Source organism: Spodoptera frugiperda, chromosome 31 (genome assembly GCF_023101765.2).
Source record: "Spodoptera frugiperda isolate SF20-4 chromosome 31, AGI-APGP_CSIRO_Sfru_2.0, whole genome shotgun sequence".
Taxonomy (NCBI): Eukaryota; Metazoa; Arthropoda; class Insecta; order Lepidoptera; family Noctuidae; genus Spodoptera; species Spodoptera frugiperda.
In genome coordinates this window covers 7668771-7696180 of record NC_064242.1, presented here as the reverse complement: position 1 = coordinate 7696180, position 27410 = coordinate 7668771, and the positions used below count along the sequence as shown (strand labels likewise).

Here is a 27410-nt window from a genome sequence, read left to right as displayed (position 1 = left end):
GGATGACGCCTCTCCAGTTTATATCGTAAAACTATGCACGCAATCTTACATATGTCAGTTGTATATAACACTGAAATTGATGTATCCTAGAACATATACCTATAATAACCTCTAAGGTACTACTACAAAAACATACAACTGACCCTTACATATCTCCCGAAATCTTAATTCGAATGTGGTCACTATTAGCCTCTGCTACATACCAATCTCATAATTATATGCATGTTCTTTATTTATTAAGGAAAGAAAAAGAATACGTTTATATTGACGATACACGTGACATCACTATGCATTCCCAACAAAAAGCAAAATATCAGGTTAATAACATGTCAAAAACCTGTGCTAAAACCTGATTATTTCGTAAAAACCAGTTCAATATACTCGTACATTCATTAGAATATATTAACAATAATATAACAACTGCATCATAAAATCATAACACAAATAAATCGGCATAAAGTTATCAATTTATCATATTCATAAGTTATATAATCACGGATGTCATGAATGGAGAATGAAGATGCTTATTAATGATGCTAAAATTAACATAGATGCCTTACACTGGCAGTGGGTCACTCGTTATAGTTGCAATCATGTGAAGATCATTGCCAAGGCGGCGGCGGTGCGGCGCGAGGGCCGTATGTTCGTTAATAATTGCGAAGCGCGCGCGAAATGTTCGCAAGAAAAGCACGTGGAACGTCAAACCGGCGCACGCGACTCGTGACGATGCGTTCAATTGAGCTTAAAGTCTTTCGTACATGTGTTATCATGAACAACGCTGATTTTCACGACCTTTTAAACTCGATGATTTTATGCAATATACTATTTCATTCTATATATTAATATGAGTAGGTATACTTAGGTAGAATGCAATTTTTTTGTAAGAAAATCAAGGAAAATGTAATATGAATACATATTTAAATAAAAAATATCAAGGAAAAGTTATTATAATTCTGTCTTCTATTTAAAAATCAGATCCATATATCCCTACGCCATCTATCGAGGATAAAGACAACTTGGATTATTTATTTATACTCCGTTCGGGCATTTTCTTTGTACTAAAAGTTTAATTATATTGATATTATTTTTTTCATACCTTTTTACTATTTATTTACTTTTTTCGATAAGTGCAAAATGTAAAATAATTACTTGAATTACTACTTCATTAAATCAGCTCACTTTATTCAGTTTCACAAGGATCCCTTAGCACGAAACCTTGAGTCGTCGGAAGCAGTTTCTCTTAAGACTAGGTTCCTACATTATTGATTACATATTGTTTATCCTTATATGTCTAGGTAGTATACATTTCATATAAAAAACAATTATAAAACTCAACAAAAGGCGTTAGGAACTTGATTCAAACGAGTCAGTATCAAGTAACTAGAAGTGTTATTAATTCGTGAAACAAAGATATCTTAGGTTATAAGTGTACCTACATATGTACGTAGTTACTAAGAAGTAATTAATCCTATATATCGACCGTGTAGTGGTAGAATTAGATGCTCATATTACAGTGTTCGTGATACATTAATTAGATGCTCATATTACAGTGTTCGTGATACATTATGTTTTTTTTTCTTCAATAAATTAGGTAGATGAAGCACGTACATATTTGCCTACTTGCATAATTGTTTAGGGGTTATTGTGTACCTAAAACAAACTTAACTGTTATGTAGGTGTTATTAAAAAAAATGCAAGTTTATTTCGTTGTTTTGGTTATAGTAAAATTTAGGAAATGTGAATATAAACTAAAGTGGTAGGTTTTAATATTACCGTTTATTAACATAAAGTAAAATGAGGACTGTTGGTATCTTTACATATTTATACACACATGTATATGTAACGAAGTATCGTACCTATGTATAAAATACCAAACATCGTACCGTAGCGATGTACTCTTATACTCACACGCATTATATGTATTATTTTCTAATCGATAACTATAACTACTGTTATCATTGCTTATTTTGATTACTTATCACAACAAATTTAATAAAAACTAAATTATATTCTCTTTTCTTTCCAGTAATCCCAGCGCAAGGGACGAATAAGGAGAAAACTCACGCAGTGTCTCCGACCGAGGACGAGGGTCCAGATGTGGTAGCTGATGTGATCGGGAAATTCGGAAGATGGCAGCTGCTCATGACATTCCTGCTGTCTCTCTTCTCATTGCCCTGCACATTCCACATTTACCTACCAACGTTTACCGTGAGTATATCATGTTTTTATATCATTATCATAAGTTTATACGTGTCTTATTTCTTAGCTCAAAGGCCTCTTCTCACTCGGAGAAGCAATGAGCATTAAATAAACGCTTGCTCAAGACAGATTGGCTATTTCAAATAGATAATTAACAATGATAGGTACAATTTTCTCGCTCATCGTTTACCAGTACATCGTATCTACAGTGCCTTAAATTCGCAGTACCATGAGTAAACCCTATTTTAGGCACAGATATTTGATATTTGGCTAAATAAGCTAATAATTGAATTACACTCGAATAGGACACTTGTCCTTTTCAAGGGTGAACTAAACAATGCTGTTAACAAAAAAAAATGTCATGCTATGCATGTAAATATGTAGCTTATGTTTACAATATACCATTCTTTTATGGTTTTATATTTGAATAATAGGTATGCAGGTACTTACTTGTGGGTTTTTTTATTCAATTTTGCTGTGGATTATCCTCCTCGTTGTATTCATATTTAAATGAACAAACATGAGCATTTTTCTTAAAATCGAATTAGTGGTTAAAACAGAAATTACGTTGTGGTTGAGGTTGCTATTCCGAACTCACGATCTCGATCTGTTTATATAACTTGGTATGTACCTTTACATACATAATTACATATCATGGTGGGTACTCATCAGTAAAGGAGGAAAATTAAATAACTAAAAATCTCTTCTCCCGTGACGATCGACCTACACTAAAAACCACCCCGTTCCTTCTCCTGCTTTTCGACCCGGATCCGGTACTAGGTATATTCGCTGTGTAATGTTTAAAAATAAATTTTCAGGCGAAAGCGACGAAATTTTGGTGTCAAAAGCCAGAGAACTTTTCGAGTTTGCCATTACAAGATTGGATAAACTACAGTCAGCCTGTGGACAGCTGTTCGGTGCGGACAATCTCTGCAGGAGTGACGGTGGAAATGATACTGAATCATACTGCGCCACTCATAGACTCTTTCCAGAAATGTACAGACTGGAACTATGACAGGACAGAGGTGGGCAGTACTATAATCTCAGAATGGGATCTGGTGTGTGACAGAGCACACCTGACCAGCTTAGCTGAGGTCATGTTCTTGGTTGGCGTCGGAGTCGGTGGAGTCGTCGGCGGTTGGATATCGGATAGGTAAAATATTACTTTAACATTTTTAAAGACTTGTCTGTCATAAAGAGACACAATAGAAAACACATTGTGTCTCGCGTAGATCTGCGTGACAGACAACGGGTTAAAGAGCCTCATAATGAGTAGTGATTTTTCTGCTTTTCACAATCATTCTATTGACATCATAACTGTAGTGTACCATTTTACCATAGTATATATACCATAGTACTATAGTGCCGTAGTACCATAATTAAGTTCTTAGACTTAAATCCTATCAAATTTAAATAACAACAACAATAATTAACCCTGTCGAAATTATAATAAATCAACTCTTCTAATTTTAATAAGTGCTTGTTGATATTTATTGAATCCTCTTACATTCCAGATTCGGCCGCAAACGCATTTTGATGAGCATGATGGTAGCGCAGAGTTCATTAGCGATCCTATCTCTGTTGGTCCGTTCCTTCGTGCAGTACGTGGTGGTCAGACTTATCATGGGATTCGTTTCTGTCTCCGTGGTCTACGCAGCCTTCGTCCTTTCCGTGGAGCTTGTAGGAGGAAAGTGGGTGACCATTGCGGGAGTCTGCAACTTCTTCTGGCTGCCTGTCGCGTACCTGATCGTCACCCTCTTGTCCCTACTCATGCCCAACTGGAGAGACCTCCAACTGAGCCTGTCTGTTCCCGGATGTCTTCTACTGGCTTTATGGTAATAATTCCTCCATATTCTTAGACTACACATATTCTACGCGAATACGTAAGCACTTGTAGTGCACACAATATCCTCATTACGTTAATTTGTTGCAATCTTAGTACCAATAAAACTATTGTTTACAGTAGCCAATAAGTTTATTCTGGAATATGAAACTATGTAGCTAGTACTTGGTTAGCGTCATGGATATAACAGAAAAGTTACGTAATAAGAAAATATTAACAAAATGATTTTTCGTAGGTTCGTTCTGCCAGAATCACCGAGATGGCTGCTCAGTATGGGAAAGACTCAGGAAGCGAAAGAAATATTGGAGAGGGCTGCTAAATTTAACAAGCGAGAACTGCCTTCTGATATAGACAAACTGTTAATGTTACACAAAACACATGAGACTACAGAACTGCCAAGTGTCATGATGCTGTTCAGAGGAGTACTGCGAAAGAGGACGATATGTCTATTCCTGTCTTGGTTCTGCATGACAATTGCGTACTATGGCCTATTACTGAACATTGGAAATTTCAACCTTGGTAACCTGCACGTAACGTCTATAATCCTGGCAATCGTAGAAGTTCCAGCTATAGCAATAAGTATCCCAATTCTCTTGAAGGCTGGAAGACGGGTTCCTATATTCATCAGTATGTTGGTTTGTGGGCTCGCGTGTGTGGCTAGTGAGCTGCTGTCGATAGCATTCGATGATGAATGGATCATGATCGTTTGCCTGATGATCGGGAAGTTCGCTATCGGATCTACGAACATGATGATGCCGATATTCACCGTGGAACTGTACCCGACTGTGGTGAGGAACCTCGGTGTGGGAGCCAGCCAGATAGCGGCCGGACTAGCACTTATATGCATTCCGTACTTATGGAGACTGGTAAGAAGAACTTCATTAATGCCGCCAATATCTCTATTAGAATAGTATTTGAAGTACCTACTATTTGAAGTTGTCATGACCTGTAGAAACAGTAATATAAATTTTTGCTGAGATCCAAAGTAATTTTTGGGTATAAATCAATGGAACCATGAACATTTTTGTATCCCATTTTAATAAAAAATACTTTATTTTCAGACGATGATAAATGAGCACCTACCGATGGTGACTATCGCAGCTCTGGCTGCTATTGGAGGTGGAATAGTGCTGCTGCTGTCAGACACCACTCGCCCTGAAACCCAACCACCTCAGCCTGTGAGCGAAAAGAAAGTGTAAGTACTGTTCATGATCATCATTAGCCAGAAGACATCTACTGATAAACAAAGATATACCACGTAAACAAGGACTTTTTATAATTCCTACGCTTGGCAGAGATCACAAATAGGTTACTGAAAAATTGTTACCTACCTGTAGGTAAAATCAATTGCAGTTCCAGAATATTCTAAAAATAATACTATTTAGATATGGTAGACTTGTAAAGAAGCTAATGAAATACTAAATTTTGTTACTGATAATAAAAGATAATAATTAAGCTACATTTTAAAGGTAAAACAAAAGGAAAAACAGTAATTTCTAATAAACTAACCGGCAATAATCCATGCAAAAGAGGTAAAACCTGACATTGAAAAGGTCATTTCCTTCAATTTTCATGCTCGTAGAAATACTGATTAAGTACAAAGAAAACATGCATGATTAGTCGTCTTATCGTGAAAGAATTTTTACGTTTTCACCTAATGAAAATCGTTAATAATCGTGATTAAATAACGTAACGCCATTCATACAATAGAAATGAGAAATAATTACGATTGATAAAGATCTTAAAATAAATGTTATCATGAACCAATAAACCATTAATGTCAATGTATTGTTAACAGTTAATTAATAGGAGGAGAATGGATACTTATACGAATTAAATGAAAATAATTTTCATAATACTTTAAGGAGACTTAGGGCCTCAGCTCGTTTCAATTTCTAGATAGCCACTTTGTCACATTTGAATTAAGAAAGTAATTTGTATGAATTATCTGTCTGACCATCTCGTTACACACTTACATAAGTTTATTGGATACTTACATGGAAGAATAAACCAGAAAAGTCCAGTAATAGTTTATTCTATCCGACGGTCGATCTACCTCTACTGATTGCTAAGCTATACACTGTTTATACTTAAGTTTAGTAGTAGTTGTAGTAAGTGTTGTAGTTTTACAACGTTAACAATTTCACTATTTAGGTCGATGTCAACATCAATGAAGAAAAATAGTAGGTCCTTAGAAATTAAAGTGTCCTTTCTATAAATAAGACAGGGCAATAAATTCTCGAGTTAGTGTGATAATAATCGAGCCCTGCGCAGGAGTCGAAAGCGGGTCAAGGTGTGAATAATGCTTGTGTCCCATAGCACTGCAATTTCCGTATGTAGATGTTATTGAAGTCAATGAGACTGTTAATGTGACTACTAGCGCCATCTACACTGGTGAGCAAAAAGGTTTGACGTTTATTTTATTTGTTTCAGACCGTATGACAACAACTCGCCGTGCAACGGAACGTTCACAATTACCGACGACAGAGGGCACTAGCAGCGCAATAAAGTGCAACATTATAGTTACCAATGTGCGTAGTTCAAAAACATTATGTACAAAGTGAACAGGACAGTGAATAGTGAGAATTTTTCGAATTTAAATGTATAGATTTTAAACTAATGTCTGACATAGCAGTTTGAGTTGTTAAAACTGTCGAAGCAATACAATTATGTGTTACTTCTGTGTGTAGTAATACTAAGTATATGTATAAGTGTACTCATAAGAAAATGCATTATTATCATAATAGTGATGTAGATATTTAATTTACGAGATTAATTTAAGCAAAGGGTCTATTCAAATTAGTGATTACTCTTAATAAATGTAGGGCTCTGAGCAATATTTTGTTAGTTGTTAGTTAATAGGATTAATTACTCAATCACTTCCCTTATTCATTTAATAAATAGTTACGTGTCACAATTTTAAAATATTACCCAATATTGTTACCTTAACTGACTGCCTCGTTGGTAGAGTGGTCGCAATTACGACTGCCGGGCAAGTCTCGGGTTCGGTTCCCGTGTCGTGCAAAGTATCACTGGACTAAAAATCAGTCTGGAATTGTGCCCGGTATAAGGCAATAGCCTTACCTATTACGTGGAACTTATAACACAAATGGTGAAAAGTAGGTGTACATTGTGCAATGGCATTACGTACCCTAATGCGCACCTCTGCCTACCCCTGCGAGGATAAAAGGCGTGACGTTGACGACGTTGTTACCTAAATATCAATAAAAATGTGTTGGAAATTAATGATCAAAAACGTAGTTGGAATAATGTCAATTCGTTCATTTAAGTGAGTATGTAGTTAGTTGTTCCAAATCTCACACCGGATACCTGACTGGTTGAACGAAATAGTGTTAACTAATACATTTGTTTGTCAATAATTTTGTTAAAGAGGCATTTCACATTTCTATGTAAGTATTGCATAGCATTACGATATATTGTAATAAAATTTTGTTGAATCGATTCGCTTGGCACGTCTTTGCATAGGCAAGTCTGTGCCTTTAAAGTTTTACATTTACGAGTTTGTTGATATTTACAAAGTCAAAAATATCTTTAGGTGAATATTTTTTTTGATTGCGATATTGAATTATTGTATACATATTTAAAATCTGATTAACATTAAAATAATTGCAAAAACGGAGGTCCTCTGTATAACGGCATCTGCAAGTCCCCGAAGTGTAACAGGTCTTCATTACAACAGACTACAAAAACAAATCTAGAAATATACTACTGAGATATTCCTATAATTATCTACATTATTGTAATATTTCTGTTACATTTTATCTACCAAAATTAATAAAATTGACAATATTACATCAAACTGAAAACATAATGCCGACTGTTGTTTAACAATATGCAACCACCGACAGCTATTACAGTAATCATAATTTATATGCATGTTACGTTAAAAAAAAATGTTAAAAAGGCAACGGTAAATTTTCGTAAAGTTACCAATTTAACGGTATGACCATATTCATGCATACTATTCACAATGTAATTGTGTCATAATATTTTATCGTAATTTGTATTTTAATTGGGCCTCTGTCAGTAATTTCAAAATGATTAAGATGTTTCATTGAACTAAACTGTTGTAGTAGTTAAGTGATTACAAGTACATACACATTACCTGTGTCTACAAGAGATTAGTTTATTGTTATTGTCCATATATAAAAATCTATTGCATTGTTAGTTCTTAACAAGACTCAAAAACGACTAGACCGATTTGACAAATTGGTCTTGAATTATTTATAGACAGTCCAGGGCAGGTTTAAAAGGGGAGAAAATGTTGGAGGCGGTACGAAGTTTGCCAGACCAGCTAGTTATTTTTATATAGATGAGTGATTGTACAATTTCTAAAGTAACAGAGAAGTCAATTACACCTAACTCCTTCTAAAGTGTATTTAGATACATAGGTTCATCAATACATTTTAGAATGAGTTTCGGTCCTATGACCGAAGTCTTTAGTATTTTACATACCATATATTCATCCTTCATCTACCTTACTTAATCATATCGTATTGTATTATACAAATGCATCCAATTTATTTAAGTTTTAGATTAAATAAATAGGGAAGTATGTACCTGTATTTCTTAAAAATAGTTTATTATTTATTGTCTTAACTTTAAGTTAGATCGTAGGACTTAGATGTGATAGTTTCATGTTACCTAACATAAAGTTATCGTCAGTAGATTATAATATAGTTTCCCATTAATGTTTGGCTCATGTACTTATTTGGTAATCAATGTAAAACATTTAATTACTTATATCGTTCTCTATTACACATTGAATCGGTATGTTTATGTAAAAATAATAATAAATTAAAACACCAAACTGTAAGAATTCGAAAATAAATAAAACTAATATTTTTAATATTTGTGTTTATTTGTCCTCAATCGTAATTTGTTGTGTTGAATCGATACGATGTATATAGTCTGAATAGTTGGAATATCAGTTACATAATATTTGTATGTATGCCGGAGAGTGCCGCGACCGCAATACTGAAGAATTGCCTCTTCTAGTTGCGGCGACTGCGGAGCTTGCTGCGGTCGCGCACACAAATTGACAGGTGGCAGTCAATGCAGTGTGGTGTCGCCGGGACATTGACTCCTGCGTCTAGGGCGGCGGTCCCTTGGTCGCCATTACAAAATGTCGGTAACGGTGACGAGCCTGCGCAGGCGTCACTGCAGACGTGACTTGCGTGTGCATGAGTTCCTCAGACACACACGAGCATTTAAAACATGGATATTTAACGCTTTAATTATGACTGACATCTTTTTTCGCTTGCCTCATTCAAAGCATATGTATAAATAACGAACAATGGTTGAACCCATACAATTTAAATACAACTCGACACGTGGGAAGACGTGTTTCTATGTAACAAACCCTCATTGAGTAACTCATATCTGATAATAATTATTGTACTCTTAAACTCTTCAGTGGTAATCTTATGACTTCGTTGAACCTTCAAGGCGAGCGATAACAAGTAACAACCAATCTTGCTTAACAAGCGATCGTATCAGAAAATTGTTATTGCTAAGTATTATTTATCCTTCGTGATGGAGTACCAGCAGGTCATAGTTAATTTCTCTGGTCATTCACCCATTGTATACTAACCCAAATGCATAGTATTTAACCGATATGAATATGACCTCGTAACAGGTCCTATTGTGACTCAAATAGAATACGTGTCGAATCAGAAAGCTGTTGAAAAAGGCGATACAGGACGGATAACGGAGCGAGGCGAGTTAACCATACCACTGCGTCGCTAACTCAGTCACTAGTACTGGGAATCACTAGTGAAATTATGTCAAGAGTTTAAATGTGTAATAAGCATGCACAATGTTTACATTGCATAGAACTGTTCTATGAAGTCTATGAACTAGTTTATTACTAGTCATTTACAGATCTTACTACGTAAGTCCTTCCAAGGTTTCTATTTCGATTGTCCGCCTAAAAAAGGGTTGGGTAAAAATACTGTGAAAAGAAACTAAATACAAAATGTACTCACACATCACAATTAATGCTGTAAGTACAACAATAAAAGGAATAATTTTATGATAACTTTCGTGAGACATACTAAGTTAATTATTATGTTGTACGTGGAATGCTACTCATGAATATAAGCCTCTAGCATGGCTTGAAACTAGTCGAGTTCTTCGTCAAACAGTTACGTGAGTAAGCCGATAATATAATAATTAATCAAAGGATTGTTATAGTAGCACATTTTTGTCGAAATTCAGGAGAAACAAACGATTGCAGTTTTCTATCTTCTCCTACGGAACATATAGACACGTCACGTTATCTGTGCCTTAAAAAATAATGTAATAAAGATGTTCACAAATGTGCAGTTACACACCCATAAATATGTAGTTTATTACAATAATGACAGTAATCAGAACAAGCAATAAGACTAAAGGAGATTGATCGACTTTCTATGTATCACATAATGTCTATTGTCGGCCATCGCGGCATGCTCCTCACATAGATATCGTACAATACACAACAGTTATCTAATACATAATGTTGTTACTTGATACACTTTATTACCAAATGGTTGATAGAATTTAAAGACGAGTGTTACACTTACAATAATCACCTTTAATTTTCCTTCAGACAAAATTATTTATTATTATGTTATCGGCTTACTCACGTATTGTTTGACGAGGAACTCGACTAGTTTCAAGCCATGCTAGGCTCATATTCATGAACAGCATTCCGCGACATACGACGCGGTTATTATCATACATCTACTATGATTTTTGTCATAAAAATATTTATGACAAAAACCTCAACCTAACCATTAAACAAAATGCAAACATGCTAGCAATACAATCTTACTGAAACTTAAATTATTTAAAAAGCGACACAAACTAATTATATGCAATATCATTATGAACATTTTACAACCAGGATACAATTATAACACCTTCGTCGACTTTCCTCTTGGTTTCCAGCGAGCGTCGGAAAATTAAATCGAGCTTGTAATGTTCGTACGTAGCGGGGAATGAACTATTATGGCCACAAACTCTCACTCGTTCGTGTTGTGATGCTGCCGATACACTTTCCTGCGAGTGCGTGACTCGACTGTGAGTGAGTGAAATACACTGATCATGATGTAACGAACCCCAAATGCATTATCCTGCAACATACCGACACATAACGTGACTCGATCCTCTGACTTCTATGTATATTGTTGCACTATGTCATCATCGATAACATGATATGTGTTGGAAGCTTAACAATGCTCTACATACATACATAATTACTTAATTTACCCTTCATGAATTGTTATGTGATTTGAACAGTTATCACTTATTATCAAAATTGTTGGTTAATCTGTAATTGGCGACTGTATAAGCTCAAAATTGTTTTATATGTATTTACTGTACTTAATACCCTTTATACAGAAACTGTTGGTATACTTTTAATAAATAAATAAATTACATATGAAAATTATTGAAAGATCATTTTTATGAGTACGGTATTTTATTTATCTTTCAATCAAAAACAGGTTGTGATTGTAACTATAAATTCAGAATTTAAAAACTAACCGCTTACTCAAAATTAAAGGACGAATAAAAGTAGTAATAACAAAAATAGAACTCGTAGTGTTTTTATAAAGCAGAAGTTCGTAAACAGCTGTAAATGTCTATAGCGCTTCATATAAGCGTCTGTAACAATGAATACATTGATCGATTATGTCAATATATTCATATTATTATCACATCAATAGGTAACGATAATATCATCGCCCACCTTGTGTACCACTTACTACTCTCTTCAATTGGTACGTACCTAATAGGGTAGATGACTAATTTTTATTTTAATGTCCGTGTTGTAGATTATTTTAAAATATAAGACACGTATTTTTTATTTTCTTAGGAAACAAATACTTTCGAAAATACATAATTATTATGTCGATTTGAAATATCGCGTGATGTCACTTCTAGTTACATTTTATACGTAGAAATGACGTATTGGCTCCCACTCCTAAACTTTGATTAGTTTTATCTAAGTATTGTTATCTTATATATATGACACAATAACACGTGTCTTATAAATATTTTTTCATTACCTAACTAACGAACGGACTAAATTGATTTTTAGTTTTCATACCCCGTCATCTACCCTATTGAAGAATGTATTTGCCTATTTTAAGGACTCATAATATAACGGGTGAGGAGTGATACATCGCATATTCTGTGCACTTCTGACTACACCTTCATTGATTAAAAGGTGAAGTTTTGCTACGTATATTACAAACCCAACTCTCCATGTTTTATCTCCATTTCGTTTCTAAACATGGAATTGCAATTACACAATCAATTTAATTCAAGCATGGCAATGTCATTAAACCGCTAAACATTAAAAGTTACAAGCACGATGTTGCCACACCTGACATATCGCATGCTGTGACCATTTAGATTGAATTAAGTACAATAGCTCCATTAGGGATGAAGCTGATCTGGTATCTTATATCAGTACTCGAGTTGGACTTAGATACAAAATTCCTGGGCTCGTCGCCAGTACATACCAAACTAACAACAGTGAGAACTTGAAACTTCACTAAATTCGAAATAGCTACTTGCCTACATTTCTATTAGATTATACACACCCCACAAATCATCTGCATGGTCAATCCATTGCAGTTTTTGCAAATATAAATTCACATAGCCCAAAATAATGTTTTTCGTTTCGTTAAACGTGAACTTTTGATTATTTGAGGTCGAGCAAGACACATTACAAATGTAACTTAAGCAACTGGCCCACAAACTGACGATTTTATTATGTATACATGTGTGCATTTTGTAATTATTTATTCATAAATTTTGCTGATAGACATTTAGGTCAGGTTAATGCTAGCCAAGCCCCAAAGCTAGTAAATGTCTTAGTAAATCCAAGACTATTTAAAAGCAACTCTTTATCGTATGCAATGTTAATAAGAATATATTGATTTACATAATTTGCATTAGAGCAATCACCGTAATAAAATATAGAGCATAATAAAGAACGTCAAGATATATGTATAAGTAGGTGCTGAACTAATATCATGATGACTGTATCTTGATATGTCTGCATGCATGGCGGATACGGTGTATACTCGTAATATAAATAAATGTAACCTTCAACAGAGTCGTGAACTACTGACAAATGCTACTAATGTACCTACACTTGTAACTAGATCATGTGTGTGTAAATAAGTTGTTTTTTTCCGACATTTTTTTTTATTAATATCTACTGCAGCTGATCGAGTATATTCTACAAAAGATTGATACGTGTTTCAATTGATAACCTTTGGTGTACAGCAAATTGCTCAAAGTGATGCCTCGGGGAGATCCAATGGCATTCCTAGGTAATGTCGATATTGGGCGTGAATTGATGCTTACCTAATACGTTTTATGCTATTCAATAGTTCTAGTGGCACAGTTACAATCCGGTTCGCAACAACCATAGGGCAGACACATCAATAGCCATTGATAATTCAAATAAAAGAAAATATTACAATATTAAACTGACTCGACGTAATGGAAATAAGTAATTTGAATAAAAAAAAATGTTACAATTCGCGTTTTGAATACAAATAACCGAAACAATAGATTTTTCAATAATTAGATCGTTTAGCGGTATCTTCGCGGCTAGCGCAGCCGATTTGTATAGTGGTGCATTTGATTAGGTTCGCGTGGTTCGGGTATGCGTTCACAGTTGGTCACCTTGCAATAAGGTATGGTGGTCGCGTCGGGCGCAGGGCGAGAGTGGGCGACCTCATATAGCTTGCGCGGGAGGCGTTTCCTTTATTTGTTGGTTGTACGCTGCGTGATAGTGACGTGACTCGCGCAGGACACAGGACATCATGCGTGCTTTGCTGGTGAGTCTAGTGGCATGCCTTCCTTCAAGGGCAGTTACATCGTTTACATACCAACCGGTTTTTCCCTCTTTTTAATTTATATTCCTTTCTTTTTTGTCCAAAAATATTTTTTTGAAAGTGAATTCATAATTTAAATTACGTTGTTATCAAAATGCTTCCGAGTTCGTTCAAGGTAAAAATAATTTATAACTTTTTTCTTACATTTTATAGTACATGCTTACTACTACTACTACGTATTTTCGTAATGTAACAGTGATTTTTTCAGTGATTTTACCTAATAAACAATTATATCATAAAAATTTGGGGTTCATCGAAACAGTTATTCATTCTAAAAACAATTTATAAACTGTTACTTACTTATTTTTACCTTGAATACAATGATAACAACAAACTAAAAGTAGATTTACTATAAATAAGCTCACTCGTAGACTTAGATACTGTAAGGACACAACGTTGTGAAAGTAGACGGGTAAAATACACAAATGTTTTAATATTATCTAACTACGTACAGGTCTAGTCACAACAAGTTCTTGATTGCATTCGATGAATAATATACAAGTAAATTAATATCAGAGGAGAATTCAGGTCGATCATACAGGCGGCATTCGAGGTATCGATTTCGCGGCAACCTTGAAGGCGATCGTGAGGTGACAGATAGAGATTACTGCAGTACATAGTCGAGTGTCTATTGCTCCAGTAACCTTACAACATACCGATATAACAGCCGCCCTTAATGGCTCACAAAGCGGAACTAATTGTTGTACTAGTACATAATTTGGCAAGTTAGTCGTTGTCATGTTAGCAGCTGAATTACGTAAAGCACGCAACTTACGGGCAAATGGCTCGCGGGTGTAGTTATATAGTTACCACACTGGCCCACTGCAACGAACAGGCTCGGCCACTGGACGTAGATACGGGCTCGGGTACGAAACGCATAACTTGTTCTATTTCAACAGTTGGGTACATTTAATTGTGGCCATTCACTGCAAAAAGTTAGAGTTCTGAACTCACTAGCTGGTGCCGGTGTTACGCAGTTTCTATCGGTTCGATAGTAATTTTGTATTCCGAAATCTCGTTATGAGTTTCAATTTCTATGGGAACTAAAACCTGGCCTTGTAGAGCAACAGACGAAACAACATCTAATTTGCCACAATTCAAAACAAAATAATAGTATCATTTACGTATTTTTTTTTTGTAACAAACTTAAAAAAATGTAATTTATTTGACACTAAAAGCAATACAATATCACTCCTTGTTCTTGCATACAAATACTCATTAAAGTTCTGTTCTGTTCTGTAATTTCTTTCACAAAATGAACTGTCACCTTACGTGCACATTTGTTCAACTTTAAATCTAAACAAAGACGTCGGTTGCTCAAAGAAAGATGTCGGCAAAGTGAAATGCTGAAAGCACTAACACGGTGTGTCCAAAATTAGACATGTTCCCATTTCATGGACACTTGAAATCCTCAAATGTCCATTACAAAAAGAATATGTCCCATTTTAAAATGTTAAAGAAATTTCGAAAAGATTACATTAGGAGTTAATGCAGTTTTTGTTAAAGTCTGGTATGACAGGAAAATGGTGTCGTCAATTTATAGTAAAGAAGAGTAAGCTAGAAACAATCCTCCCTTTTAAGTAATAAATAATTGCTCTTGATAAATTTACCACGGTCAAGCAAGCCCTGTAAATTAAAAAAATATATTATGCAGCTGAAGGCTATTTGTTTTTTTTTCTTTATTTATTATTTACACAAAAGAATAATACAATAAAAATAACAAATAGCAACCAAAAAACCACTAAGGTTTAGAACCGTTTAGATTTACTCCTTCATTTCTTAAGTCACACATTTCATCTGTTGATGTGAATGATTTCTTAATGTTTTTCATTTATCCAAAGTATAAAGTACTTAAAACATAATTATTTTCGCCAATTATAGAAACCCAACGTTAAAAGAAAACTTCGCAATAATGTGTAAGATTTTTCTCTCTATGGAATGAGATACCAATCAAGTTTTACACAACTTTCTCATGTAAGCCACACAATACAGTTGCTCAGCAACTAATGAATTACAAATTAATATCTACAGAACATAAAATTTACCGAAGTTTCTATTATTAAATATAATAATTCTAATACATTTCATTACACAATTATATAATTTCGTACATAACGAATGAAGGGAAACGGATAAACATATCCTTCAATAATTAACCTTGGTTTTTGCGAACTTTTCTTACGAGTACACACGTAATATGATCATGGAAGTAATGAGGTAGCTGACAGCGATTACGCTACGTTTTAATTGTCGCCCATTAATGCATGACGGTTACGAATACTTACGATGCACCCAGTTATATGATAAACATACACATGCGAAGATAATTGGCCATTCTCCACACTTACTTATTCAATAACGTGTCGAATATACACCGTTTTGACTACATTTCAATCAGCTTCTTACAAAAGACTTCAACGCGTTGGTGTCGTTGTAACGTCACACTCATTATCTGTTATGCAGTGTCGTCGAGTAACGGATAGTGGCACGTAATAGTAAAGTGTTTATGAAATATGTGGCGATACCACAACTACTTATTTTTAAAATAATAACTTCACGCTTGCTTTTCGTAATGAGTAAGCCGCTCATTGACTTTTCGTGTAACTATGTAAATGCTTAATAAGAAAAGTGTATTAATTAGCAAACATGTAAATTAAAATGAAGCGAAACTACGATATTTTTAAATATCTATTTCTATTATAAACCTTACTTTGATTCGAATTACTTTGTCGTCTTTTCATACATGATTTTTAAAATTATAATATCTATAAAATCTTTACACGTTTCACATTTGACGTTTTTACGTCAGGTACTTAAAATTAACGATGCAATGCAACCAATAAATAAAAGTGCGCAATCTGTCAGGGCGATCAACATTTAATTTAGTGCTAACGTGATTGGTCGCAGCACTTATTCTTATGTGTTTGTATTTCATATGAAATTGTCTGAAGCAATTTGACATTTTGATAGATAGTGCAATAATAATTAGGTATTTAGTGTATGGTTCGCCATTCCAACGTAGTCACCTTGACTGGCGGAAGCGTAGCGCCTGCGCCGGGCGTCCTTACTCCTTTCAGATCAGTCTGTGCTTGCGCACGCCCTAGACAACTCTCACATAAAAACCTCTATACGTTCAATGTAAACAATGACATACCTACATACATATTTTGATGATAATAAAAAGTTTATTGTACTTGTCCGTTAGTGTTGGCATTTGCAGTATGATTCACAAATAACCTCTTTCAAACTCATGTAAAGATTGACATTTAGATATACCAACTTAATATTTAAGATGTTCTTTTGTATTATTTGTAAAACTGAAGACTTCGCAATCAATTTCATAGATAAAATTACTGACTTTTATGTGTACGTAAACCCCAAATTATCGAATTAAATAACTTAATACAAACTGTAATTCATTTTCGTGCTTCACAACGCGTAACTTTTGCAATTAAAAGGTTTAGCAGTAGAACGAACATTTACGGAAACAATTCACATTCCGAATCATCCGTAAAGACAATAGTATAAAGTAATATACTGTATAAAGTAATTGTATACTGTATATAGTAATTATACTATATCCAGTACAAAGACTAGTTATTATGACACTAAATTGTATACTTTATGACGAAGCTATATCTTTTGTTAAGTGCCATAAAATGAATTATGTAGAACTAATTGTGTAAAATAAAAAGTAAAAGATTCAAATAATTTGTCATTTCTTAAACCTATCTTTACCTTTAATTTTATTATAATTTTCGTGAGACATATTAAATTAATTATTACTTGAATGGATTTGAAACCATGGCTTGGAACTAGTCGAGTTCCTCGACAAACAGCTATATGAATAAGCCAATAACATAATAATTAATCTATCATTATCTTGTTATTAAAAATATAATATCAACCCAATAGTATCTATGTCTGTACTGAATCTGTCTTTATTCCCTTACTTTACACATGAATAACTTGGCAGACTGTACGATATGTTCAAACGCAGCTCGATCTAGATCATACAATGCATTCAGCTTTCACGACCGAAGCGAACAATCGACAATTTCCTTATTTTCTAAATACACAATGCGATTTCATAAAAGTAAGAATCGTTGGCTATGGCTGAGCAATTGATCGGCTCATTAGTTGCTAGTGTTTGAGTATATGGAATCGGAAATCGAATTAATTCTTCATGCTGCTATCTTTCCTATACATTTAGCATCATCACTGTAGATAGTGTTATCTTATTGTATAAAGCCTTCTGGTTAGTCTTATATTAGTGTTACAAGGGGAAATGTGAGATATCTTTCATATAAAAATTAGCAAAACTGGGAAACTTAATCGGCTGTGAAAAATGGACCGTACATGGAGATGTTATGCTCGAATCTACACAATATAAAAGGTACACAGCAAAAATGTCATAATATGTTTTCATCATATTAAAAAAACTAATTAATTTTTTGAGTACTTTTGATCACAGATATGTATCTATCTATAAGAAAGTATGTTTAAATTATATCTTAAAGACATTACGAAAATTCCAATTCAGTAGATAATATCTTTATAAAATAACACGCAACTTGCAGCACACGCTCGCAATAAAACGTAAGTTCGATAACTTTTTGTCATTCAGCAAGTGAATAAAAATGACATATAAGTATTACACAATGCACATCGATTTCCGAAAGTAAAGTGAGTAGGTGCTATTTGCATGTTGCGACAATGTGCACAACTCAACAAGTTACCGGCTCAACAAGCAAACTACATCAGTACCGACAATTTCTCAATAACGATACGATTGTAGATGGCTGACATACGCATATAAAAACGTAACCTGATTTTCCAAATAAATGGCCAATAAAAATCGTTTCTTAATTAGGTACCTACCAATGTTATTACCAACTATCGACTCGAACTTCCAAATTGATAGGTAGGTGCTTACTTAACGTCTCATTTATGTTTCGAGAACATATTACCACCCCTTACTTAAGAATATCATGCAAGTACATACTTAACTAGCTGTTTTGATATATCAAATAAACTTTATTAAATCTAATGAGCACGTGTCTCCTCTGATTAACATCCTAACTTGTTTCCAACCTAGTACAATCAGATACTCGTACCTATGTAAAAGACCATCTATGTACAGCAATCCTCGATAACCTTTAGATAACTTTGTTGTTGAAACTAGAAACTAGCGACCATACCTTAATTAAGAGTTAGCAGAACATTAGCATCAATTATGTGCTACTTGCCTAAATACTTGAATGCATTTGCATAAATGTTTTAATCCGCAGGAAATTGGCCTCATTGCGATAATGCAAAATTAATTTTCATTTCATTTGTAGCTATCGAAAAATTACCGGTTGTTAATTCCTAAGTCTTGACAACAGGACCTAAAATTGCACTTGTGTAAAACATAAGTACAAAATTAAAAATATTCTCAGTACGTCCTACGCACCCATGAAGTAGGTCCGTTTAGAAACTCAACTAAGAGTTTCGTAATGTTATCAAATATACAGATAGGCATTTGTATAGTGCAACAATAGAATAAGAATAAGGTATGCGATAATATCTACATTCGTTGGATAAATTGAGTCAGGTGTTATAAGCCATATTACTTACAAGGTTCATGATACTACTTGGAAAGTGTGCCAGTTCACTGGTTGCGCTGTAAATTCCTTCGACCAAATTGGGCTTAAACAAAAGTTACTCTATTAAATCGTTTGTTAAGGCTGAACTGAAATAAACGGTCGCAATGATAATTGCCTCAAAGAATTAACAGGGTTCATTAGATTTGTTTATCGATTTTAGCGAGAATTAGATGTTCAGCAATTCCATTAAAATCATGAATTGGACTAGTTTTAATGTTTTGCTTTTCTATTATTCCAGATATGTACGCTGTGCGTAATCACAGCCTATGCGCAATACAATGACTCACCCGCCCCGCCACGACTGCAGATACCGGGCGCGATCCCAGTCGGCGGTCCCAGGCAAGGAGGTTTCAGACAGGGGCGTCTACAAGCTTCCCCACTCGGCCCAGCCAGAATCAGGCGGCCGGGCTTAGCAAGACCATCGTTCAAGTCGGTCGATGCCTCACCAAGACCGAGCCTTCAATCTCTCGATGAACCTGCAAAACCCGTGACTGAAGAACCAGAAGATGAATTAGAAATCAATACACCAACTGCCTTCTCACCAAGTATATTTTCAACGGCCGAACCCCAAAACGACTACTTCGACATAACGACCACATCTCAACCCAAACCACCGATTGTGTACAACCAATCACCATTCCCACAGTCGACACCGTCGTCAATTCGTCAGCCTTTGGAACCCATTAAGCCTACACAGTACCGACCACTGTTGGCGCCCCAAGCTTTCAACCCTGTCAGAAATGAACCATTGAACAAGCCACAACCACAAAGGCTGCAGCCTCTTTCAAGCAGACCCCAGAGGCCTGTATTCAGACCTGAACCTAAACCATTCATTGAAGATGACGAGGCACCTATCCAACCGGTAAGACAGTACTCACGACCACAAGAACCTATTAACAGGGCACCTGCCAAGGCCCCTCAGCAAAAATACTCTCCCTCGCAACAAAGAGAGAAAAAGCCCGTCGCACAAATCATCCGTAAATACAGGGATGAGAATGAAGATGGAAGTATCACGTGGGGATTCGAAAACGACGATGGATCGTTCAAGGAAGAGACCATCGGCGTTGACTGCATCACACGAGGCAAATACGGGTACGTTGATCCAGATGGATTGAAGCGTGAGTACAATTACGAAACCGGTATTCCTTGCGACAAAGCAAAGGAAGAGCAAGAGGAGAAAGGTTTCGTAGATTACCAGGAAAATAAGGCTGTTTTACCTAATGGAATTACCATTGATCTCGCTGCAATGGGCAAGAAATCTAAGAGGCCATTCAGATCACCCGTAAATCATTAGGTTAAGTTTACATTAAATATATTTATTTTAGGAACAATCTAAATATAAGGACATTTTTCGTTGTCTCGTCATGTAAGTGTTATGTGCGACATAACATTTCATTCAATTCAAGTGGTTTACATGTGCCTTGAATGTACATATAAATGAAAGATGGAAATAATAAAAAAGAAAAAATAAAGGTGTGTTTTTTAATTATTTTTAAACAGCATCATTACGCTACCTGATGGTTTGGTAGATAGGTATAGGTAATTCAGAGAAGTAGACCAAAATTCATAGGGATAAGATACAATTTCCTATGAGATTGGAATCCAATATTTGCATTAGAACACTGTCTGTGATTAAAGTTACATAATTTACGCATACATATTTGATACTGAAAATGCAATTATGCTATTTTCATTACAAGAGATTGAAGAAATATTACTTGGATATCATTAAACAACAGATTTACATACTACAGGTTTCATAATTTTAACAATTAAAACAGAGATAGACTTGTAAAATTAGTTTCATTTATTGTGTTATCTTACAATGTTAACTTACAACTAAAGTAGCTTTAATATTGGCGATTATTCATATACGGCTGTGCACGTCTCATAGGAGGTGGCATTCTATTTGGTGGTGTTATTGATATATCCAAATAGTTCCCTATTTGGAACTTAACCTGACTTAGTGTTTTGTTGTCATCTCCTCCGCGCTGACCTGAACAAGTGACCCCAATCTCTCTCATCCTATATGTAGGAGATCTCATGTCTGGATACACAATTGCAAAGTCAAAATATGTTCCTTTACGTCTAGTTTCTGGATTCACTTCTTTGACTAGACCTGTCAGTTCACGCAGTGTAGCGTCCATCCATGTGTAGATCTGTAGTTCATTCTGAGGCACATTACCTCTTGCATAATCACCGGGTGAATTATGACGGCCGGTTGAACAGAACACGCGTAACAGAAGTGGACAAGTCTGTAACAAAAATAACATGCAATAGTTATGGTCAGGTATACATTTCTAACATAGGTTCACACAATATAAACTTTGATTTAACACTTCAACCTCAGGATTATGCTACATTTATGTCAGCAGTAGTCAGCATGCATTATGGATGGTATCAATTAAGCATATAAATATAAGATTAAATAAATGTAAGAAGTAAAGGCCGAACGTATTTAGTAATTGATGCTATAAAAAGGCTGCCCGGTCGTACTCGAAGCACAAAGTTCTAAAACGTTCGGCCTTTACAGCAACATTTATTTAATACTATTTATAGGTATTTTTTACCTTCTCCCTATCGACCGGTTTCTCTACGGGCTTAACCTCTTCAACTACCATGGACTCTAGTCCTGCCATTTTCATAATAAAATTCAATAACAATTGTATTATTCACGTCCTATACTGCTTTATCCAATTGTTTTGAAAATATTAGAAGAAATCAATGGATTTTCAAAGCTCATTTATTTTAGTTTGACAAGTAAACATGTTTTATTTGTCTATGAATAGAGTTAATCATAGAGTATAATCTGCAATGTCTATGGTTAAACTATAGACACGAATGGGGGCTGCCATTTTTTTAGTCACCAGATGGCGCAAATGTAGCAAGAGATTTACTGATCCATCACTGCAGCGTCTCCACAAGGAACATTTGTCGAGCAACATGTGTCACCAGCTTAATAATGAGAGCCTGAGTCAACTCAATGAGAGCAAGGTGAAAATGAAGGCGAGGCTTAAAACTAATTCCCTATCGGACGAAAAACAAGAGATTCACAATAGTGACATCTGGTGAGCAAAAATGCAGGAACCCCCATTGACTGGTTGACCTGTCGGATCTAGGGTCTAGCCGGTCTAGGTCAAGAGTTCACTTATATACGTTTGTGTCGTACGTTAATCGTTTGTGTTGAATATTAAGAAAATTATTACGCTACACGATGAAAGATTTTAGGATATACTGATTTTCGATATTATATTAACTACAAAAGTTAGAATAGTTTGTATTTACTACATTTGTAGCTTTGGGTTAACTAACATAATTCAATTTTATCAGCGATTGAATGATAAATATTTTTTTCTGATACTACTTGTTAGTGATAACGAAATATTATCTATCTGAAGAATTTATTTACTTGATAACATCAGATTATAATCAGAGGAAAGCAACATTTACTTAACATAATCATAATAGAGTTCATTATGTAGAGGAACTGGATTTCAACTTTTTACCTGACTGACTAGTACCTATTGTCAAGAACTTGCTTGTAAGTGTAATCAACAAAATTAAATCATTATTTATGTAACCTTATGAATACTACGTTATAGTGATTCAAATTCTATACCATATTCTGTAATGAAGATTTAGAAATATTATTCCCTTATACTTATCTCTTTGAGATAGGATTTTGAAGTTCGTATGCTTACTGACGGCAACTGTCAAACGGCATTCGCTGACAGCAAAGAAAATAGCAGTCTATCTAATCGATATAAAATAAAAATACATTCTGTACGTTGATATTGATATTATGCTTTTATATAGTGAATCAAATAACATTGAAAGTCTGTAATACAAGTGCGTGTTTGGTGTAATAGATAGCTTCACGATAATGGCTCATAAGGAGGATGAAGATTCATTTCAAGAAGACGACGTATACATCAATCAAGAAGATGGAATGCCTAACGTACATCCTAATATTGCTAATTTAGAACAAGAGAGCGATACGCAGGATGAAGTCGATAATTTCGACGACTTGCCGAAGTCTGTAATTGTAACAAACATACACAGCGATGTTTTTGCTGATGAAAAGTTGAAGAAAGGAATGGAAGATTTATTCCGCACATTTTCAGATAATATAACGTTCCAGTGGCTACGCAGTTTTAAGCGATTACGCGTGAACTATGACAGTCCGTTGGCTGCTGCTAATGCTCGAGTGCAACTGCATCAGTACCAGTTTCATAATTCGCCGATCAATTGTTACTTCGCGCAACCTGTGACGCCTGTTTCAATAAAGAATCTGAGACCTCCAGCTCCTGTAAAACAATTTCTGATCTCCCCTCCATCCAGTCCTCCAGTAGGTTGGGAGCCACGTGAAGAAAATGAACCATTGGTGAATCATGATTTACTGGCAGCATTGGCCAGCCTAGCTCCTGGTGAGAGTCACGAACTGCATGCTCCTACTCCTACACAACCTGCTATCATTGTGCACACTGCTGTGACATCGGAGCAGACCCCGATTGTAGCAAAGATACCTCATACTCGTTGTCCGGATTATTGAATGCCTTTTGAAGAAAATCTAGTGACTATGAATTAGTGTAGTAGTAATTTATGAATGCTTTTTATTCAATTGCATGTCAATTTTTATGACAAGTTGAGCCTAAGACATTACAGCTGTCTGAGAATTTGCTGTAAAGTGAAAGCTCTACAAAAAAATGAGCTTTAGAAATTTATTAACAAAGTTAGACTAATTGTAGTTTGCTTGTTGAGACGGATATTTATTTAACAGAAATTACACATAATTAAATTGGTGCTATGTTTTATCAAAAGTAAATTAATTAAAAATTGCTTATTTTCACTTTAGTTACACAATTCACCATCATTTTTCAATGTGATAGGGTTCATCACTTCATTATCATTTAAGATTCAATTTGCAAAGTAAAATATGGACAATAGTTGGAAACATATCAGAAAGCAAGCCTTCTAAATATATATTAACTCCATAAATAAGGTGGTTGCTCAATGAAATGGGTGTGTAATTCATTAACTAATATTTGTGTTGATTTTCTAAAACTATTTTCAGTGATTCAGACAATTTGTTTCATAAATGAGTTTAGAAATAAATTAATTGAAATAGATTGGCTATATGTACTTAAGGTTGGCATACAAGAAAACTTACTAAATGCAAAAACAGAGAAGTTACTGTTAGTTATTACTTTACATTTGTATTTAGTTTGTGGACTTGTAAGCTGTCCTAAATTCTTGAAAAGAGCTCTCTTGTCAGCTGTCTTTAAAAATTTGTATAGAAATTTTAATAAAATTCTTGTAACTAAATTAGAATAAAAATTGACTTTGGTTTTTTTATCTTACAACCACCTTTGGTTGTAACTAATGTTTTTATTGTGTCAATAATTAATTGATAAAATCCATGTACACTTTATATATTTATTTTATCCATTTATTAAGTAATCTCAATTTTATATTGTTACTAACTTATTTTAAATTATTCTTAGTTACCATTTGATTTTGTAATCAAAATCTTTGCTTCAATTTTACTAAAAAAATATTGTAAAAAATTAGTAGCATTAGAATTTTGTGATAATATGTCTAAATAAATGTTAAATTTGTTGTTCATGTGGGTACATATGCCTAAAATATTTAAATGGTTCAATGTAAACTTGTATATTTATAATAATTTAACTGAAAATGAAAAAATATGTTGCAGTGGTTGCTATGGGTGTGGTTCCATAATAAAATTACGATGTATTAAAATGATTCTACCCAGGTCTTTGAATTTATTGTCAAGTTTTTTTATTTCCTACGTTGAACTGTTTAAATATTACATATTTCTTAATACCAGAGAAATTATTAAAGTTAAAAATATGTACCTATTGTTAGAATTAATATTGTTGTAGTTTTTATAAACATTTTACAAGTAGTAACTTGGCAAGCTTTCGGGAAGCTGTACCTATCTCTCGAGATACAAATTAAAAATATTGTGAAAGTTCCTTTGTTATTTTTAGATATATTTATTTGAAAGATTGGCACTGCACAGGCACTATTTGCGAGGGCCACATGATATTAGAGTTGAATTTAAATGAACCAACTATTGCATTTTCTAGTTATACTTACCCAAGGGTATGTCAGGCAATTAGTACCAAGTAGTGGTATCACACACACACACGTAGATTTATCTTATTTATTAAAGGCTTCAAAGACCTATTTAACACATTGTCGTCATTGTTGTGATTCGCCATGTTTGGCTCAGATTAATATTTTGATGAATTTGTTCCGAATTGGACCATGTTGAAGGAAATGTTAGGTTTTTGATGTTTTTACGAATAAACATTAGCCAAATGCGATGGTTATGAAAAAGTCTATAGTAGAAGATATCTTGTTCTTGATTTTACTCCTTTTGTTAGCACCAATCTAGGTATTTATTCGTATTTATTTGGGAAATCACGAATTAAAAGAAATAATTTATTGTAATTTCTGAGGAGGACTGCTGTTTTAGTGTAAAATTGCTGTCTTTTAGTGTTTTCACACACTAACTATTAGATAATATTTTCGTAAGATTTATCGTAATAAACTTAGAGCTTCTAGTGCATGTAGATACCTATCATTTGGATGAAAAGCCATCATTCAATTTGTTGTAAAGATCAACACCAAATTAATAATAAATTATCTAAGAACTAAGAGAAAATCAAACATGTCTCATTTGCCTACGTTCGAAACATTTTCTATTAAGTTACGAGACTGGAAAATTCCCCGCAGACTGACTGCTGAGTTCACAAAAAAAAAAATGATATGGACATCTCTATAAAAAAATAGCAGATTGATCCTTGTATTCAGGTTTTAGTCTGCGATGGATTTAAATCAACCATAATTATTGGCATAAGTATGTATTGTATTAGAACTATCTATGATATGTATGTACATTGACTGAAATTACGAAAGAATATCAGATCGACTGGTAGGTATAACGTACCTCCTTTTAATCTCTTATTAATTTCGTTAAAGTTTCAGGTTGACCAATCTTCAAACTACTTTCTTTTGTAAATAATTACTATTCAAAAACCATGTACAATCAGCAAAGTAATTTGGTATACAGGTAAGAAAATCTTTTGCCTCAATGCCTCACCCAGGGCGGAGGACATTTGAAGATTTCCTAAAAAAGGTAGGAAATCTTCAAGTATATATTTTCTTCTGTATACCATATAACTTAGCTCTGACTGTACTTATATAGGTGCCTAAATGCGGCTCGTTTAAGGGCCTGATATATTTTGACATCCATAGTTTAAAGTGAAATTTTGAGTAGGTTTACGATAAAATTTCTTGTCCGTTATCTTTGAATTAGGGCTGGTTCAAGTCATAAGAAAGTTAAAATTGTTTCATGAACTTTTACTATCTGTGTTGATTATAGAATTTGTGAATTGTCTTGTATAAGTACTGTCTACTTTTTACAAATTATTTTAAAAACCCAGCACAGATCAAGTGACTGTCCATTTGTTTATGAGTCAACAATGAGATGGGCGATCAGCATGCCAGCATTGTATCTACTATGTGTACCTACTGTTAAAACATTCTATATGTCGTTACTCCTCTCCTTGTACAAAAAACGTCAGTGTAAGAGGGTTTTTGCCCGTTGTGAATCATTAATATTTACCTATGCTTATATCTTCTATATGTTCGTTGTTCATACATCGATGTATCATCTATTGATGTTTTTAATCTCACTGTGATTTTCATTATTGTTTGTGTAAATATAAAATTATAATGAGTTTTACATCGTCTTTTATTAAATAA

The 27410-nt window shown here is 34.3% G+C and overlaps 4 protein-coding genes across 5 annotated transcripts in view; 3 read left to right on the top strand and 1 right to left on the bottom strand.

The window, feature by feature from the left end:
• Nucleotides 1-8912, top strand: part of LOC118276222 (organic cation transporter protein) — a 64217-nt gene extending 55305 nt beyond the window's left edge. For both annotated transcript variants that reach the window (XM_050707205.1, XM_050707206.1), the window contains exons 2-7: nucleotides 2027-2208; nucleotides 3018-3352; nucleotides 3714-4034; nucleotides 4278-4908; nucleotides 5104-5237; nucleotides 6476-8912. In XM_050707205.1, the coding sequence (XP_050563162.1) occupies nucleotides 2027-2208; nucleotides 3018-3352; nucleotides 3714-4034; nucleotides 4278-4908; nucleotides 5104-5237; nucleotides 6476-6539 (1667 nt within the window). In that variant the 3' untranslated portion in view covers nucleotides 6540-8912. The remainder of the gene's footprint in view (nucleotides 1-2026; nucleotides 2209-3017; nucleotides 3353-3713; nucleotides 4035-4277; nucleotides 4909-5103; nucleotides 5238-6475) is intronic.
• A 4828-nt stretch (nucleotides 8913-13740) lies between these two features.
• LOC118276104 (protein piccolo) lies at nucleotides 13741-21085 on the top strand. Its single transcript, XM_035594269.2, has 2 exons — nucleotides 13741-13908; nucleotides 19852-21085. The coding sequence occupies exons 1-2, from the start codon at nucleotides 13894-13896 to the stop codon at nucleotides 20905-20907; spliced, it is 1071 nt and encodes a 356-aa protein (XP_035450162.2). The 5' UTR covers nucleotides 13741-13893; the 3' UTR covers nucleotides 20908-21085.
• A 314-nt stretch (nucleotides 21086-21399) lies between these two features.
• On the bottom strand, nucleotides 21400-22409 carry LOC118276106 (histone deacetylase complex subunit SAP18). The gene is made up of 2 exons (XM_035594270.2): nucleotides 22184-22409; nucleotides 21400-21868 (listed from the first exon to the last, which is right to left on the bottom strand). The coding sequence occupies exons 1-2, from the start codon at nucleotides 22256-22258 to the stop codon at nucleotides 21464-21466; spliced, it is 480 nt and encodes a 159-aa protein (XP_035450163.1). The 5' UTR covers nucleotides 22259-22409; the 3' UTR covers nucleotides 21400-21463.
• Nucleotides 22410-23049: 640 nt separating this feature from the next.
• On the top strand, nucleotides 23050-27390 carry LOC118276110 (protein sarah). The gene has a single exon (XM_035594277.2). It carries the CDS (start codon nucleotides 23497-23499, stop codon nucleotides 24163-24165), a length of 669 nt encoding a protein of 222 aa, XP_035450170.1. The 5' UTR covers nucleotides 23050-23496; the 3' UTR covers nucleotides 24166-27390.
• Nucleotides 27391-27410: the final 20 nt, after the last annotated feature.